This window comes from Watersipora subatra, chromosome 3 (assembly GCF_963576615.1).
Source record: "Watersipora subatra chromosome 3, tzWatSuba1.1, whole genome shotgun sequence".
NCBI classification, from domain to species: domain Eukaryota; kingdom Metazoa; phylum Bryozoa; class Gymnolaemata; order Cheilostomatida; family Watersiporidae; genus Watersipora; species Watersipora subatra.
The window spans coordinates 8,718,290-8,737,279 of record NC_088710.1 but is presented as its reverse complement, the minus strand read 5'-3'; the positions used below and the strand labels follow the sequence as shown (position 1 = coordinate 8,737,279).

Below are 18,990 nucleotides of genomic sequence, written 5' to 3'. Positions count from 1 at the left end.
AGCAGGGGGTGTTTTTATTAGATAATTACCATGGATTTCTATAGCACTCTATACGACGTTTCCGTCTTGTGATGCTAGCACTGGAATGAATTAAAATCATATGGCGAAGGTCGACTGTACTTCATATGGTTGACTGTAAATAAAATAATACATTCATATGAATATCTTTGTGCTAACATGCGGTGGTTTTGACACACGAAGCAACTCTTAGGACAGATTAACTTTTCGTTTGTCTGCACTCCACACTTAAACCTAATGTGAAAACGCAATTTGCGCTAAATACTTGTGCAAAAGTACTAGTTTTGGTTGATAGCTGCAATGTCGACCATCGGTTTGGCTTCCAGAATGTTTTGTGAACGTTTTTCTTGTTTGTTCCCACTAATCGTCAAATTCTGTTTGCTCGACAGAGGACAGTCAGCGTTATCTATGACCGTGTCGTAGTCGAATATGTGTTGAATATTTTTAATGTATCCAATCATTACTTGTTTGCAGGAACTCCGTAAGCAGCTCAATGATGTCCTCCAAGACAAGATTGCTAATCCTCTTCCAACCAATTGGAATACGGATTTGAAGGAAGGGGCGACGCTGCAGGCGATTGTGGACCTGCTGGGTAGTGACATTACAGCACGTGCCAGTCCAAGAAATCGTCGTGACAACACACGGCCCTAAAACTATCATGTCTACAAGTAGCCAATCGAATATGGTCTCTTGAAGTTATTTATTAGGTTGCGAAAGGAGAAAAAATGAGAAAGTGCACACAGAAAGTGGAGGGAGTGAAAAATATTTAGTTGTGTATATAATATAGAGCTTTAAATAACATAGACATCTTTATATAACAGAACCTAACCGCTAAAAGGGTCTTTTCTCAAATAGATGTCAATTGTTGTATGGAAAACATTCCATGTTGATATAAAAATAAATGATTGTTTATTATTGGAGATTATGACTGGAAGGCATAGGCTTACTATTTCGTTTAATTCTATTTTGCCTGCGAACTCGTGCATTCAGCCTATCAGGTTTGTTAGCTGCTATATCAAAGAGCTCCTCTTCACCTAGGCCTATAACTGTACCATTCTTCTCGAGTAGATCCGATATGCTGCCATCATCTATAAAGCCATACTGGGTCAACGTTAGACTTTTATGTCTCGGTACTGTAGGTGAGCTGCCAGCACTTTTACTTCTCATATTTGTTTTTTCTCTGTAGCTTTTTTGACTGACTGCACCAGATGTACCAGCTGCATCGCACGAGTCAGTTGCACCCTGATACCTTAACGGGCTGCTAGAAGCTGTAGTTGAGGAAACTCCAGCCTCCCCGCCCACAGGTTCAAGTCGTACAGGAAGTCGCGCGTCTGGCATATTCGCTTTGGGTATCTCTGATGTCCTAGTGTTGGAGGGTTTACAACGAGCGCTGGGTATTTGGTCACATAGGTCTTTACAAGAGTCTCCCAGGTCGACTCTCAAAGTCAGGTCTGTATTTGATGCCCCCACCCCACTTGTCCTTTCTATCAGCCTCATGTTCTGAAAATCGGGTGGGGTGAGATTGGGATTAGCACCAGATTTCTCACAGTTGTTAGAAGAGTTAGCCTGAGTTGTTATGTTATGAACACTTTGAGGAGGGGTTGTCTGACATCCAGTATTTGTAGCTCCATACTCAGCTGCAACATAAGAGGGCATGTTCTCAGGCTGCAAGCATAACAATAAAGAGCTGCCCACTTTTACTATTAATATTAATGCTCTACATCCAAGATGTTAATTCATGCTTTTATAAGACTAGATGTGCGAATCCTATTATAATTTTGTTGTTCGTATATATAATAATCTTCAGGTTATGACCTTTATGACAGGCACAGACATGTCATTGATATTGCCTTAAACAGAATCTACTCAAAGTAACACATATGAGGACAATTAGGGCCATTCAGTAAATAAGATGAATCGGTTCATAACGAGTTCTATTATAAGTAGAAGCTGTTAGTTACCAGCTCAGAATGCCTTTAGCAAAATATTTAGATTGCCTTATAAAAAGGGGACTGTAGGGAAGATGTGGTAGCGATTCCCAATAAAATTGGTATATTGCTTCTGTTGTTTTGGCTGCTGTATGGGGCCAAGATTTGTCTTGGTGAAAGATAACTCCAGCTGACTGTAAAGCTCAACGCTTACTCTTTACTTCCTTCTTAACCTGTTTAAAAGTTCACATGAGGTAGTCCTGTTGACAGTGGTGCCTGTTTCAAGCATGACTTGATGGTTAATCTATTGTGACTAGAACTTTTTTTTTACAGGAGATTTACCGTTTCCACTGACGCTTGGGTTCCTGGGTTCCGTTTAATTGTGTGGAATCCTTCTAACGAACTCATCATCTTCTCATTCATATTAGAAAAGGTTCTATTAGTACAACTCAACCCTTTCCTGTCTGTGCTATCGGGTCAGCTGTTTGGGAATCCAGCATCAGCTGATTTTAGAGCAAGTGATGTCCTCATAAACAATTTTGTGGACTGCACCAACTGACACACCAAATTTCTTTGCATCATCTTCCGCTGTTGACCTTCTCTTAGACTGAACAAACTTATTAATTGATTCAGTCATGTTAGTTCTCATATCAACAGGTCTACATGATCTTTATTCATCATCAATACTTGTCTCGCCTTCTCTAAACAATTTGCCCATTTGTAGACATTTTTCTGCCTAAAACTATCGTCGGCATAACATTTATGATTCTGTAAATCACACTGGGTTTGCTTACTTACACCTTTCAGCTTCTAAAATATTGATAACTTTTTCTATAGTTAACTTTGTAACTATAGGAAAACTTCAAAACCGACCATGTGACCATAAATTTTAAGAAAATTATACTAGTCATCAGTAGAGATTATATAAACTTGCAAAAGATAGGCTTCTACTCATAAATAGAACTCATTTTATAAATAGAGTCACCTTATTTATTGAATGGCTGCTGTAAATATGCCTAGACTAGACATACCTTATTACTAGACTAGAGGTTCTTAGAGTCGTATTAGCACAGTAGTTGTTGAAAAGAAGAAGAGAACGACATAAGCAAATCTTGTCCTACTTCATACATGGCATGGAAACAACTTGTTACGAAACTGTTGTAATACCGAACAGAAATGTCTAGATATTGGAAACATCGGGAGGAGCTGGTGAAGAAACTGCTTTTACTGACCTAATTAACGCAACAGCCAAACTTCAACTTTGATCACCTCTACATTACAATCTTGGCAAACGACGAAAACTTACTTATATTGTATTTTTTTACAAATCACTAAAACTGATTAGCTCAATTAAAGAAACCACAGAGTGGGTTGTGACCGTAAATGACAAGCAGAGCATACCATAATGAATGCACCAAGGCTAAATCATCTACATCCGCATGAGTAATGCTGGAATTTTCTCTGTAGCTAGGCTGCTGCCCATTTGCAGCTTCACTTGTCACATTTAGTTAGTCAACTTTCACCACATTCAATGTGCAATTAATTTATGGTACACCAAATGATCTACTATAATTGTTACATGGTATGTTCGAAAGGGGAAGAGGTGAACAAAATCGGTGAGAAAAACCTCTAGAATGCTGGTCTCACATGAAAAAAGACAAGTGACATGTACACCACTCATTTTCAGATTATAAGGTAGTTTTGCTGACAGCTGTTATTAATTGTTGCAATCGGAAAACAAAACTTACAGATACGCACAAGAAATATTAAAAATAGTAATGCTATGCAGAGATTGAATTTACAATAAAGGTAGCTATGTTATTTTCTCAACGTTCAATACTAGCCCAAACAACTGCACTAGTTGCCTCTCACCTAGCTTATTATTAGCTCACCTCCCCGAATGGAGATGCTAGCCTATTGGTACGAACTGTAACAGCATACATCTGTAGCGCGAGTTACAAACAACAGTAAAATAAATTGTGCTAATGCTGACCAAGAGGTTCTGTAGAAGAGCTGCGGTCGACAATAGACGAATAGGCAGGTGGTAGTCCGACATTATCAGATGTGGGACTGTAAGGAGGTGGAGCACCAGGAATGTGCAGAGGCTCGTATGAAATATCTATATTGACTTCATCGTGTGCCGATGTATAACCGACTGCCGTACTGCTGTCTCCATGCTGCCCACGAAAGCCTACAAGAGAAAATGTACATGTACTACAAAGCAAGATATACAACATCTCATTCTATAAGGAAATATGCATTTATGCGCATACCTCAACATTAAACCGCTTGGTACACCCAAGACCGGATGTTATATGGATGACAGTTTGCAAAGTTCATTTATAATGTTCTGAGTAAACAACTCCAAGTTACAAAGCATGCGCGAACAACCAAATACTAAGATGAAAGGTGGAGAAAAGCCATGATGATTGGATGGGACAGTAACAAAATTAAATATGCCAATACTGTGAGCACAGCCTAAATCTCTTAGCGCTAAACTGCAATGCTCAAAGATGAAAAATAAGTGTGATACATGTATGTACATGGAAACATGGAACTTTCTAGGAGTGTAATTCTACCGCATTTATTAAGCATTTATTAATCCACACGCATGAATGAATATTGCACTAGGTTAATCATCTTCAAAGCTGAATCAAAGACGAACAAATACAGATATTTACTTGCTAGTACAAACAAACAGGAAGTAGGTGATATGCCATGTGAATAGAAAGCAGAAAAGAGAAATGTTTAACGGTCAAGCGACGGAGATGAGAATGGCTGCAGCATTCTCAGCTGACCTTTAGTACTTTGAAGTGTCTCATGAATCAATGTAAAGTGCTGTTAGGCAGGGGATACGCATTAATATTATACAAATTATTTACATAGAATAGAGATATATAAATGTATATATACGTGTATTCATGTCGCTCATATACAAAACAATAACGAGTCTAAAAATAGAACTCGAAGACAAGCAACAAGTACATGTAAATTGTCTACATAGCTAAGGCTAGACATCTTCATAATCACATGCATAATAAACATCACACACATTAGTGTCTTATTCATAATGGAAATAATATTCATGGCATCTGTACCAGAAAGTGCAAACCAGGAGCTGAAACCATTGCTATCATGCAAAAGATACATTCTCCATAAAGACACAATGGACTGCCTGCCATTGCTGACAACAACGCCTCTGAGAGGAGTTCCTAGCCAATGTATAGAATAGAAAGGAGTTACTAGCCAGTGTATAGAATAAAGAGGAGTTACTAGCCAATGTATAGAATATGGAGGAATTACTAGCCAATGTATAGAATAGAGAGGAGTTACTAGCCGATGTATAGAATAGAGAGGAGGGACTATATAGACCATCTATAGAATAGAAAAGAGTTACTAGCCAGTGTATAGAATAGAGAGGAGTTACTAGCCTATGTATAGAATAGAGAGGAGTTACTAGTCAATGTATAGAATAGAAAGGAGTTACTAGCCAATGTATAGAATAGAGAGGAGTCACTAGCCATGTATAGAATAGAAAGGAGTTACTAGCCAGTGTATAGAACAGAAAGGAGTTACTAACCAATGTATAGAATGGAGAGGAGAGGAATAGAGAGGAGTTACTAGCCAATGTATAGAATAGAAAGGAGTTACTAGCCAGTGTATAGAACAGAAAGGAGTTACTAACCAATGTATAGAATAGAGAGGAGTTACTAGCCAATGTATAGAATAGAAAGGAGTTACTAGCCGATGTATAGAATAAAAAGGAATTACTAGCCAGTGTATAGAATAGAAAGGAGTTACTAGCCAATGTATAGAATAGAAAGGAGTTACTAGCCAGTGTATAGAATAGAGAGGAGTTACTAGCCGATGTATAGAATAGAAATGAATTACTAGCCAATGTATAGAATAGAGAGGAGTTACTAGCCGATGTATAGAATAGAGAGGAGTTACTAGACCATCTATAGAATAGAAAAGAGTTACTAGCCAGTGTATAGAATAGAGAGGAGTTACTAGCCTATGTATAGAATAGAGAGGAGTTACTAGTCAATGTATAGAATAGAAAGGAGTTACTAGCCGATGTATAGAATAGAGAGGAGTCACTAGCCATGTATAGAATAGAAAGGAGTTACTAGCCAGTGTATAGAACAGAAAGGAGTTACTAACCAATGTATAGAATGGAGAGGAGAGGAATAGAGAGGAGTTACAAGCCAATGTATAGAATAGAAAGGAGTTACTAGCCGATGTATAGAATAGAAAAGAATTACTAGCCAGTGTATAGAATAGAAAGGAGTTACTAGCCAATGTATAGAATAGAAAGGAATTACTAGCCAGTGTACAGAATAGGGAGGAGTTACTAGCCGATGTATAGAATAGAAAGGAATTACTAGCCAGTGTATAGAATAGAGAGGAGTTACTAGCCGATGTATAGAATAGAAATGAATTACTAGCCAATGTATAGAATAGAGAGGAGTTACTAGCCAGTGTATAAAATAGAAAGGAGTTACTAACCAATGTATATAATAGGAAAAATGACTAAATAAATGGCTACATTAATAAATTGACAGAATAAAAAAGAGGGTTTTATAGTCATGTCACCTTCAAGTTAAAAACAAGGAAACAAAGAAGCTCAAGGTGTAGCTTTAGCAGTCGAGGAACATGGGAATCGAGGTATAGCCTTAGCCATCAAGGAACAGGTAAAGATGATGATGAAGATATGTGCTAGCCTAACTTTAAATGTGTGAACATTAACAAATCCATCTTATTGATGTTGATTGTTTTTTTAATTTGATATTTTTACACTGTAATGTTGATTTTTATGTCTAGCGTCTCTACTTTCGGTAGTTTCAGGCTTTCTTTGTCTTGCATCTTGTTTGCTTTCCTTCTCACGGTAACTAGTAGCCAATTTTAGAGAATTTTTGAAAAACTGATTTAAAGATGTTTGCTCATGATTTCTGATAATGCTAGCGAAAGAATTATTTTCATATTTTACTAATACCACCACTCACAAAAGTTTTTTTTCGTATTCATGATGTTAAAACTTGATTTCTGTTGGTTGATTTCTTTTCTCTTTTGGCATATCATGAAAAACAACATTTGGTTGATGATGACCGATGCCAATGGAAAGTTATACATACAAAACTAAAAAGTAAGGCAGCAAGTGATGCTGAATGGTGTATGAACCAAATCATGTGCGGAAAAACGGCATAGATATTTGTTGATTTCCAAAAGTGAATGATTTTAAGAGACTTTGGACACCATATTTTAGAGATTACTCTAGGGTATAAATTGGTCTCAGAACAATTCATCTGTTAAGACGATCACAAATCAAAATGTTGGCTGCACTCAGCAGATATAATTTAACAATTTAGTACATAAAAATACCCAGTTTTTATTTAATTTGTTTCTCTAACCAATATGACCCACACACACACACGGTCATTTCTATTCATATATTAATCATGGTTGTAGCGAGTAAAATCTATATCTCAACTCCTACTTAGAGGAAAAATGAACTCTGAGGCTAATTAATCCCCAAATCAATCATGATGGAATGATAGAATGCACTCAGGATAATTGACACTCAAATCAGGGATGTCACATCAATAATGGCAGTGGTTGTTTTTGTCGTCTAGTAGCCAAGAGGACCAACCTTGTCGGATGTTGAGGAAAAGCCTGTGTCGCCGAAGTTTGTGCATGAGAAGTAGAATGATGGCAACTATGAGGATACAAGTGGCCGTGCTGACAGCTAACCGTATACCGGCAGTGCTTAGAGCATCTGGACCTGCAGCAGTGAATACAAAAGATTATAACATCCAGCCATAGCAGAGAAAAGACAATATTCAATTACAGCGCACCTCCGGGTTACGACTTCGCGGAATATGTATGTATATATATATATAGACATATATATATACATATATATACATACATATCCCGCGTACGTATGTATATATCTAAGATAAACATGTGCATATATCTATCTTCTATCTAAATATATAAATCTCAAAGTTTGTGTGTCTGTGTGTTTGTACTTCGGTTTGTCCAGCTATAGCTATTAAAATGGTGGAATTAAAACCTCACATCGTGCTAGATTTGAACTCACGAATATTGCAACCACAGGTTAGTAATCTTATTGTCTAACCAAGGGTCTACCAAGGCTCTTACAATTTATAGCTCTTACCATATACTTTACACACCCTTTTCCGATTTCACACCCTAAATGACATATTAATTGAAACTCTCTGAACTCTATAAAACTCGATACTTTTTTGTCCTCGCCATACTAAAGCTAATTTGTTTTCCGCAAAACGATAACAATAATTTTTCTCGGAATTTAAATTTGACGATTATATCTCAGTTCAGCATCCTCCGTTATAGTAAGAACAGGTTTGCAAACAGATAAATGATAAAATTTTGGTTAAAAGTTTATTATTAAATTGCATAGTTGCAGACTAAAACTTCCTTCAAGTATGTTTTTAGTAAACTAAATTCATATAAGTAAAAGTCAGCATTTATGTTACACGTTTGTCTTGAAGATAAGAACTCTGCACGTAGTACATTGTAATGTTACATTTTCTTACAGACCATAACCACAAAATGCCCTGAAAGTAAAGTAGGTAGCTATAGTTATTAAGGTTAACATATTGTTTTCTTACTATTTTTTAATGATTATTTTGATGATTTTTACCAGGCAGTGATTGCATTAGATAATGCATTAGATTGCATAATTACTATGGGTTTCTATATATATATAACACTCTATACGATATTTCCGGTTAGAATGGTAAATGATGTATATTTCAAACAAAAATAATTTTTTGTTTGAAGACTTTTTTATTACCTGGGCATTCATCTCGTATGTACATATATATGATATATATATATGATATATATATATATATTTATATGATATATATATATCATAGATATATATGATATATATATGATATATATGATATATATATGCCTACTGTATGATATATATATGATATATATATATTTATATGATATATATATCATAGATATATATCATATATATATGATATATATCATATATATATCATATATATATCATATATATATATATATATATATATATATATATATATATATATATATATATATATATATATATATATACTGTATGATATATATATGATATATATATAAATATATATATAATATATATATATATATGATATATATATATTAGCTGTACTGCTAGTAAAGCTTAGATATATAAGGTAGATTAAAGAAACGTGAGGTACATAATTGAATAAAGGTTTATGTTAATGTTACTTAGGTCTATCCAAACAATTCATGTAATAATACCTATAACACAACAGAGTATAACACAACAGAGCGTAGTTCACAAGTTGCGAAAAAATGACATTAAAATTTTTTACACATTAAAACGCCACACTATAATAATACCATCGTGTGTTTGAGCCTTTTCCTACCACCTTGATTATTCGTGTAGGGCTTGGCAGCGCTATTTCTTTGTGATGCCAGAAGCGTGTAGTTGAATTTTTCCCCAGGCTTCCTCTCACCCAACACTGCGTAATCTACCTTGTGACTGCCCATGGCTGCGCCAGACACCACTTACACAGTAGGCTGGTGGACGAGCCACTGGATTTAATGAATGATTAGACAAGCAAAGGCAAACACACAAGTGCTTCATATTGATATTCGTGAGGCTGAGTATTGTAAGACACTTTATTTGTTACGCACGCAAGATATGAGAAAATTATTATAGTCCCAATCTATAGACTCGCGTGCAAACTCTTGATAGAGACGGCGGCGCTATACATCCATAGACATCAATAATATATTCACCGCCTTTCATTTCCTGTTTCCAGTGAGTCAGCTGCCTCCACTATCACTGAACACTCAAGAACAGGCTTTCAATTCCGACTATTGTTTTAGATTGTATGTAACACTATTTCTCCCAATCAATAGAAAAACCAGAGCAGCCAACTCTTCGCGTTCACAAAACAATTGCTGCCAGACGGCGAATGGCACTGATAATTAATTCTCACTATTAGCGATTGATTTTTGACTGTCGCCCTTGGAAGATATCTACATGGTTTTACCTAGAACTTTCTTGTTTAGCTAGGAAACCAGACCCTGTAGCAACCAACTTGCGACAGAATAACTCAAGTATGGACTATGACCAGCAGATGTGAGAAAAGAGAGGTGGCTGGAGTGAGAAGCTGTCCTAGAGAACGTTACACATTCAGGCTTATGTTGACTTCTGCGATTAGGAAACAGAACGGGAGCTCGGATGCATCGTATAGGAATGTAAAACATTGCAGACAAAATAAAATACAGATATACACACACGACTGGTGAGTTTTTAGCAAGAGGGTCACCCAAATAAATGTTATAGATTGTAGATTTGACTAATCTTAAACTTACAAGGGAATTGCCTGCTCATATCAAGCTATGTCGACAACCACAAAAGAAAATGCTGACAATCGAGATAGTGTACATGTGTTCAGTGATTCTGCATGTTGTAACTATGGCTCTGAATAATGAAGACCAACCAACCATAGTATAGCAGATGAAAACACCATTCTTCATAAGTGATGTTAATTAATGCTACTCAGTCTCAAACTACTGCTGCCTGTTATGTACAAGTGTTAGCTGCCACACGATATATTGTACAGAACATGGCAAAGAGTAGCGAGTTGGGTGTTGCACGTATCAACAGTCTTAATTTTATTCATGACAGATTTGACATGCATGTTCCAACTTTGCTAAAAGGATATTAAAGGGAGAATATTCTTTCCCTGGAGATGGCTTTAAAATCGAATGACATTTACTACCATCATAATGATATTTTTTACCAAAACTAAACTATTTTCTACCGAAAAAACCTTATCAGTTTGCCTACTGCAGTTATGTATAGTAACTATATTAAACTATTTCACACATGTAACAGTACAATTCTAAAACTACTTTCAACATGTATAGCCCAGTCCATTACAAAAAAACTGTTGTCACAGTGCCTGGACTCACGAGTCAAGACTAAGACAACATATCAGCAAATACGCCAAGTTTCATCCAAGTTCAAGCCTCCAGGTCTAGCTATAGGGTCACCCCAAATACCAGAGTTCTGTTGAATCAAATACTAATATAAATGACTTTTTCTCATACTTGAAGCAAGACCTTTGCTTGTATCAAAAACCAGCTGTCTTACCATTACTCTAATTTTCTTAAAAGATATCTGCACAGACCGATATCTCATCAAATGATGGACAGCGTGACACCAGAAGTCAATATCTTGTCACAAGGCTTTATATAAAATCACTATTTTCAAAGGCGCATGTGCTTGAAACTATTGGAAGGAGCAAAGGAAAGAGCTCACGGCCATGTTCAATAGTCAACTATTGTTAGATATGATAAGAAACATGGCAATGGTGTCTTTATACCTTCTGTTGATTTTCCAGAGAGCAGATGTAAATGAGATGGTAGACACACAGAAAGTCAACAGTTTGACATCGATGCTATACTATCTAGGCAACATGTATAAAACGTCAGCTTTTCTATCAGATTTTTGCAAAGGTTCAAAACACAGGCCCTCATAGCATCTCATCCATTCAAACAGCTCCTTACCTGATAGAGTAGTGTTTGTGCAGACAAATGAACAGCAAGTTCTGTGCACCTTCTCAAACTTCTTACAAGGGGGTTCGCTAGAAAATAATTAAGAGAGACATGGAACACGAATATCATCAAGATAATGGAACCTAAAAACTTTGGGCTTACACGATTTCACGCTGACGAGTTCATAGGATAAACTGACTCAGTAATAGCAACTGACATGACAGCCACTACAGAGTGCTTTTGCTATTTTTAGGAAGAATCCACTCAAAACATCTCCAAGGCATTAACCTCCAATCATCTTGAAGTTACTCCTTTCTAGGACATGATTTTTATCGTAGAAATCTGCAGCCGATGCTATAGAATTACAGCAGACAGCTCAATATTAGTTCAATATAAAAAAATTATGCAATAAAGAGATTTTATAGCTACTTTACCTCAGAAACAAAAGGAGGCGCAGCATGGGCAATATATGAAAAAAGAATGCATATGTCAGCGGTGCAAGTCATGTCAGCGGTGCAAGTCATGTCAGCGGTGCAAGTCATGTCAGCGATGCAAGTCATGTCAGCGGTGCAAGTCATGTCAGCGGTGCAAGTCATGTCAGCGGTGCAAGTCATGTCAGCGGTGCAAGTCATGTCAGCGGTGCAAGTCATGTCAGCGGTGCAAGTCATGTCAGCGGTGCAAGATAGCTTATTAAACTAAATGAACTTTAAACTAACTTTACTTTCATCTTTACATTTCATTTTATTCTTAATTTTCCCTGCAGTGTGAAAATTAAGAATAAAACCCTTACACACACTTTAGAGTTTTTGTTAACACCTCTTTCACTTGAAGAATATTTAAATAACGTATTTAATAACGTATGCTGGAAATTAATGGGGCTTAGAGTAAAATAGTTTCATGAAATTCACATGTTGGTTAAATTGAAAATGTTGGCGATTGCCTTCATATGAAACACGCTTCATAGGAAGGCAATCGCGAGTAGAAGGTTGACTGTATTTCTAATATTCCTTCAAACCGCAATTAAAAACCAAGGTAGCATAACTCCTACTTGTGTGGATCTAGAATAACAAAACATTAGAAAAGCTTTAGAAATAATGCATAAAGAAATCTGAATAGTTATACCAAGAAAATTGAGCCTAAACTATTAATACTACATCAATCTGTATCGCACTGCCATTATTAAATCCCCTTTTCCTATAGGCTTCTTACGAATTTCAATACCATATATCTTAATTAAGTTCAGTTTATTGGTTTTCACTAGATCTTCATGAAGTTCCGTATTTGGCCAGTAAAAACCATAGACCAAAGGTCCGTTTGTGTAATACATTACTATAAGCCATTTTGGTGCTTATATTAGGATAAGAGCTGCCATATGAATTATAGGCCAACGCATAAGGCATGTACATGTAGAACTGTAGGTCTTGCTATAAGTATTAAGGTATATAGAATTATAGGTCTATGGCATAGGCTTCTATACATAGGTGCTAAGGTGCAAACCATTATCTTAAATAAATTTCCTTTTTTAAATGACTAAGCGCTTAGAGCTAACCCACAGCCAAGCTAATTTCCAGTCTTCAGTCAAACCGATCGCAAATCTTATTTCCCTTTTAACTAATTAATTAATTTTAAGAATAAATAGACAAAACTGCTATAAACACTCTATCAAAAACACATAGTGCATTGAGAATCTAGCCAAATATGCAATGCATATCCAGTTAAGGGTGACATGACTCAACAAACGGTTTGGAATACAATGCCTTGGGAGTTGTTTTATCTCTCATATTGTTTATGCTTTATGTTAGAAGCCACAATTACTATGTTTCCATTCATGACAGCGTAGCGACACACCCCCATATGGCTGTTTCCATGATGGTGCAATTCCATCATGGAAACAGCCATGTAGCTCACCTTCTGTTGTGATTCAGTGTCGCTGTTTAGAAGTGTAACATCCGTGCGATGCGCCATATTTGTGCCATTGAAACAGCCTTGGCGACCAACGGCGTCACGCTTGTGCACGCGCATAGGTCTTGCTTCCTGTTGCTTCATATGCAAAAACTGTTATTATCGAAACTCTCTAAACTATCTGTTTTATAACCATTCCTCTACTATAACACCATATGGAAACATGATTTACTTGTCAACCCAGCGTAGTGTTTCGGCACTGGAGCACCCAGACATCGCTACATTATAATTTGCTGTATGGAAATTTAATATATGTGGAGTCTGAAGTCTTACCCACACGCTGGAGAGAGGCACATCTGCTCTGTCCCGTTATGGCAAAGGCATTCATAGCAGTAATCTTCTGGCTTAGGATGGAATTTGGAGCCGTGGTCTACCAAAGCTCCCTCATTATTCTGACAGCTAGTCAACAAACCCTCTGGCATATTCTCTGCATAATAATATGCGATAATGCCATCAACATCCCTGCTCAACATCCTTGTTCGCGTTAGCACAACTACTCATACGCTTAAGAGAGAAATTTTTTGAAAAAGAGCTACGTATAAGGAAAACGTAGAAACAGAAAACTAATTATATATATATATAAATTATATATATATATAACAGAAAACTAATTATATATACATATCTATAATTAGTTTTCTGTTTCTATGTTTTCCTTATACGCAGTTCTTCTAAAATTCTATATTACTATATAATATAGTAATATATTATATAGCTTATACCCTATATATAAATTATATACATATATAAACGCAGTTTAAAGCCAACAAATTTCAGAGAAAAACTTAGAAATAAATTTATATCAAGTATTATGACCAAATTTAGGAGTGGAAAGTGATGCAAAAATACTACTTGAGTCAGGATGTGCAAACAACGAGAGCAAACAGCTGCAACATCTGAGAACACTAATAACGTGAACATACCCATAGAGTAAGAGTGTTGCGTGCATTCATATGCCAAGGGATGAGCTAAATATCATTTAATAAATTCTACTTTGTCTTTACGTGTCTGTTAGTATTTGTAAACGGTGTCTGTTTTTACATTTTTTGGTTTCATACCAACTTCACACACATAACCTCCGGGCCTTCAGCCAGGTCACTAAAAATATTTGGTTTCAATCTCCATCAGGTCCTGAAAACCAGCCTCTTAAACACCCACCTACAGACTAACAGATTAAACATGGAAGAAGTCCCAGGCGTTGCCAGGGTTACTGCTAGTCTTAAAATAAAAGGGAAAAATGGAGAGTAAGTATACAGGATTGTTTAAGATAGGAATATACTATCAGTCAGGGATGACTATCTACATTAGGTATCTAGACTTGAACTCTCTCAGTATTTTAACACTTGTAAAATAAGGTAGCTTATTCAAACTTGAATGATTCACTAATTGCATTGGAACTCTTCGCTAGGCTATTCATAGTCAATGGGTAGAACGACTGAATTATCAAGATTTAATTGTTCTTTTGTTGCCGACGTATCATGACATGTACTTAAACTTAAGTTTGCTTTATTGTAAATTGCGCTACTTAATTGCTTAAATACGCGCTTTATTGCTTCAGGCACTGATAGGTAGTTCTGATTGCTATGATTGCTATGTCAGTAAATAGTAAAGATGTTTGGCAGCATCCTTTGTTTGTATTTCAATAAACATATTACAACAAAATAATTGGATTAGACTAGCCTTGGTGTCTTTGCTGAACTCAGTAGAACTTGCTTATACTTTTAGTAAACACGGTTTTGTTTCTGTTATATGCATAATTGTGTGCCAAACAACCAATAGAGGCTGAATGACCTGGTCAAACAAAGGCCTACCCAAATTGTAGTGAAAGCACAACCAGCAAGTTTTATTGAATATGGAAACAACTGAGTCAGACCAAATTCAGTATCTCTATAAGTAACTCTATAAGGTGAACTATTTACTAAACATAACCCTTGATGTGCTCAGAGTGCACCACTAGCATAAATCTACATGTATTTGTTGACATGAAAAGCTGAAATGTCTGTCTAAAACCACTTGCACAGCTGTGTTATTTTACCTTTTACACGCGGCTCAAAGCTACAAACTTGCTACAGAAGTCGTCATCTCCTGAAAACTATATGCAGCCAGTAATTCTCAGTCCTATACCATTCTGTGAAACAAGGGCAAATAAATGAAGCGCCTCTAGCTGGGAAGTCTGCTATTAGTTACAGTCAATTATAGCATTCACTTGTGATACGAGCTAAATGCTTACTGGGACCGAGTTCTTTATATCAATTCACTCATATCCCAAATCCACTCTTTCTTTACAAATAACTAAATACAAATTAATCCATTCTCACCCTTTCAAAAAACTCCCTAAAGAAGAATATCACTAGGGAAAAACATATTTTGATTGTTCTTATTCACCTCCTGCGCTCACAAAGTAACGAATACCTATCTAGTGATTATGATCTACAATAAAATATAACATTATTATGTGCGGTACTGTATAGAATTCTTACCTTTTGAGCGGTTAATGGCATAGTAAAAGAGACTTGACAGCAAGATGTTTGGTACCCTACACTTTCGTGAGGCTATGTAACATAACAAACTTTAAATTCAACTTAAATGAACGTAGCATACATACACAGAAGAATGACCTAGCGATACTGTTCTTGTAAGCGGCCTCTCACATACTTGGCTACCTAGAGGCCGCATCAAGAACCGTCTCGTATGCTCGTATTACAAACTTGTTTCGTATATCAAGGTAAAAATTTGTGCGGAACTTTCCTCGTATCTCAGACTGCTCGCATCTCAAAGTGTTACTGTAAAAGATTTGAGAATTCCAAACTTATTATCTGGCGGACAGCAAGTACTAAAACAATAAAAACTGATGCTAAAATAGAATATGCTCAGCGTGTGCAAGCACAAGGATTGCCAAAGGTTCAAATGCGCAGAATATGGGACAGGCTCGTAAAACATAAATAATCAGATATGTGTTGAAATAAGTCGGGTTAAAGTAGACGCTGTCTAAACATAATGTTTGTAATTTAAAGCTTGTAATATTTCTAAAAAAAAGTTTTAATGCGTCTATTATAAATACCTTTATTTATTGCTATTAAATGCTATTAGCAATTGTCAGTTGCAACCGTGGTGCAACTCTTCCAAGAACATTCTTTTAAAATGAACAACAACATCAGAGAGCTGTACAAGCGTTGACAATTGGCAATATACAATTTGGGTTGCATAAATTCAATTGCATGAACAATTAAGCAGAATCAAAGGATTCTATTCTACCAAAGTTTCCTTCAAAGTTATTATATTTGCCAATTACTTTAGAATCGTAGCAAACATAATTTCGAAGGATTTGTTAGATTAGGATTATAAGGATTAGTTAGAAAGTGACTTTCTTGGACCAAAACAGAGGTATGACAGACTAGACCAAATATGGCTACAGAAACTTGTTGGAGTCAACCATGAGCCTATCAAACAAAATAACTCAAGGAAATAAAACCCTTTGTTGGTCTAAATGTTCTATAATATCTTAGCATTATCAAAATTAGTATCATTAAATCAAAAAATTCCTTTTGCCACGCTCATATACAAATGTATATGTGCTAATGATTTGCTGTCTTATATTCTTGTCTTACCTGTAGATAGCCCACAGTTACCAACTTGTGATATACTCACAGTTTTTTGTGAGCAAAACTTACCAGCGACACAAACATTTTTGCATGAATGTTCCATGTCTAAAATTCATTGTGATGGTCATTCTAACAATTGGCTCACTCCATTTTTACAATTCTGTAAAGGTGTTCTTTCAAAAGTCAGCAGATGATGTGTCTCCAGTGCGATGTATGTTTTCTTTCCAATATTACAAGCGCACACTAAAGAAACATTCGAAGATCAAACCAGTAAGAAGGAGTCTTATATTTTTGATGTCCCCTTCTGGATTGCCATCAGCAATACCACCCTCGGCAACCGCATCATCATAAAAAGTCACTTTATGTGGTAGGCCTATACAGCTCTGTAAATGTTCTAGCCTAGCATGAGCTAACCAGTTTCAACAATACTTCGTCAGCACACCATAAGAAGCACAGAGCCTGGGCCAGCTATTGCCATGAGGCCCATGGCTGCACTCGAGATTTTTGCCAGTCTAAAAGGTCTGTTTGTGTGTTAGCCCTTTTTCTAAATACTATTTTACCGTATGAACCATAACTCTGTGTCAGAGTCATGCCCACTGAGTTTTGATGTACTGTACAAGACAACCTGGCAGGAGCTTCAGGATATTAATCATAACCATAGCTAGCATTGATAGCTAGCCAGTCTAGGCATTTGCGGAAGATTTCAAAGGTATACTACAGCATGTCGTTCAGCGTTGGCTCTTTATCAAATCACCTTTTTCCAAGCCGAAACATTTTGTGAGAGGTAGGCCTACATGCCCCTGTTTGTTTGGGTTTAATGCGAATGAACATTGTTTTTTATGTGCAATTATAATGAATGGCAAAATATAACCTCCTCTCCAAAAGAGTAATCAATGGGTTACTAATTAAATATTATGTGAATACTATTTTTTTATATTTATAAAACCGTGCAGTATTCGCAGCATTTGTATAATCAATACTTCGACCACTATTTGATCAAACTATGAGACGTTATGTGCTACAAGATTGCAGCAAAATAGAAACAAAAACAAAAATAACATGCTCAAGAAAACACATTTTTCTTTGCTCAACGCCTGAGCGCAGAATGAAGGCAACACTGATTGCAAAAACACTAATAATAATCACTGACGACAATAACGTGTGAGAGGTTAACTATATGAAATAACTTACCAAAATACGGAATGTCAGTCTATGTACAGCACATTCAACGCAATATTCATTTTTCCAAGAAATTAGGTTGCAGAGAATCTATCGCTAGCTCGCGAGACGAAACGACGTTTACACCGATATATAGAAACAGCTCTTACCGAACTCGTTTTAACAAAAACCGGATACGTAACCCAATCACTATGACCGTTTTGCGACGTGATATAAAAAGGTTGGGGGGAAAAAACACCATGCTTCAAATATTAGTCAAATTAAGCACGTTTAAGATTTCCAATGTTTCAATAATGAAATTTTAATTGTATTAAAAACTGTTCAATTAAAAATATAAAACAAACTTTTTATGTAATATTGCTAATCTGTAGTTGCACCATTAACCTTCGAACTTACAGTTATTTCAAGCCGAAGATCAAAGGCTTCATTTTAAAACCGATGTTTTACCGTTTGTTTTAGAAATCTACTGAGTCCGACCACCAGAAATATAGCGATTACAGTTACACCAAATATTTTTGTCGCAAATCATTTTACGGAGTCATCTTCCCAGTAAGAGGTGTACAGTATATAGGGCCATATAATGATATAAGGAAGAAGTATACATGTACATGTATATCACAACTCGCCCTGAGTTTTTACTTCGAAATTAGAAATTATTCCACACTGATTTAGCTTTTGTCGGAATTATCGTTGCC

At 36.1% G+C, this 18,990-nt stretch overlaps 2 protein-coding genes across 3 annotated transcripts in view; one reads left to right on the top strand and one right to left on the bottom strand.

Moving 5' to 3' along the window:
- LOC137390306 (ATP-dependent DNA/RNA helicase DHX36-like) overlaps positions 1 to 938 on the top strand; it is a 30,886-nt gene extending 29,948 nt beyond the window's left edge. Inside the window, exon 21 of the mRNA XM_068076639.1 lies at positions 493 to 938. Within this exon, the coding sequence (XP_067932740.1) occupies positions 493 to 669 (177 nt within the window). The 3' untranslated portion in view covers positions 670 to 938. The remainder of the gene's footprint in view (positions 1 to 492) is intronic.
- LOC137389774 (uncharacterized) lies at positions 700 to 18,439 on the bottom strand. 2 transcript variants are annotated; one of them, XM_068075871.1, is made up of 7 exons: positions 18,308 to 18,439; positions 13,788 to 13,941; positions 11,565 to 11,641; positions 10,817 to 10,825; positions 7,597 to 7,728; positions 3,940 to 4,137; positions 700 to 1,655 (listed from the first exon to the last, which is right to left on the bottom strand). In XM_068075871.1, the coding sequence occupies exons 2-7, from the start codon at positions 13,934 to 13,936 to the stop codon at positions 931 to 933; spliced, it is 1,290 nt and encodes a 429-aa protein (XP_067931972.1). In that variant the 5' UTR covers positions 13,937 to 13,941; positions 18,308 to 18,439; the 3' UTR covers positions 700 to 930. The 2 variants fall into 2 exon arrangements, with proteins under 2 accessions (XP_067931972.1, XP_067931971.1); XM_068075870.1 differs by lacking the exon at positions 10,817 to 10,825.
- Positions 18,440 to 18,990: the final 551 nt, after the last annotated feature.

What these genes read in the sequence shown, in the direction of transcription:
- LOC137389774 (XM_068075871.1), bottom strand. Translation starts at nt 13,936, where the DNA reads ATGCCAGAGGGTTTGTTGACTAGCTGTCAGAATAATGAGGGAGCTTTG. An exon ending in TGCCTCTCTCCAGCGTGTGG is followed by an intron (nt 11,642 to 13,787) that starts GTAAGACTTCAG and finishes ATTATTTTCTAG; the next exon opens with CGAACCCCCTTGTAAGAAGT. An exon ending in CTCTTCTACAGAACCTCTTG is followed by an intron (nt 1,656 to 3,939) that starts GTCAGCATTAGC and finishes CTTATGTTGCAG; the next exon opens with CTGAGTATGGAGCTACAAAT.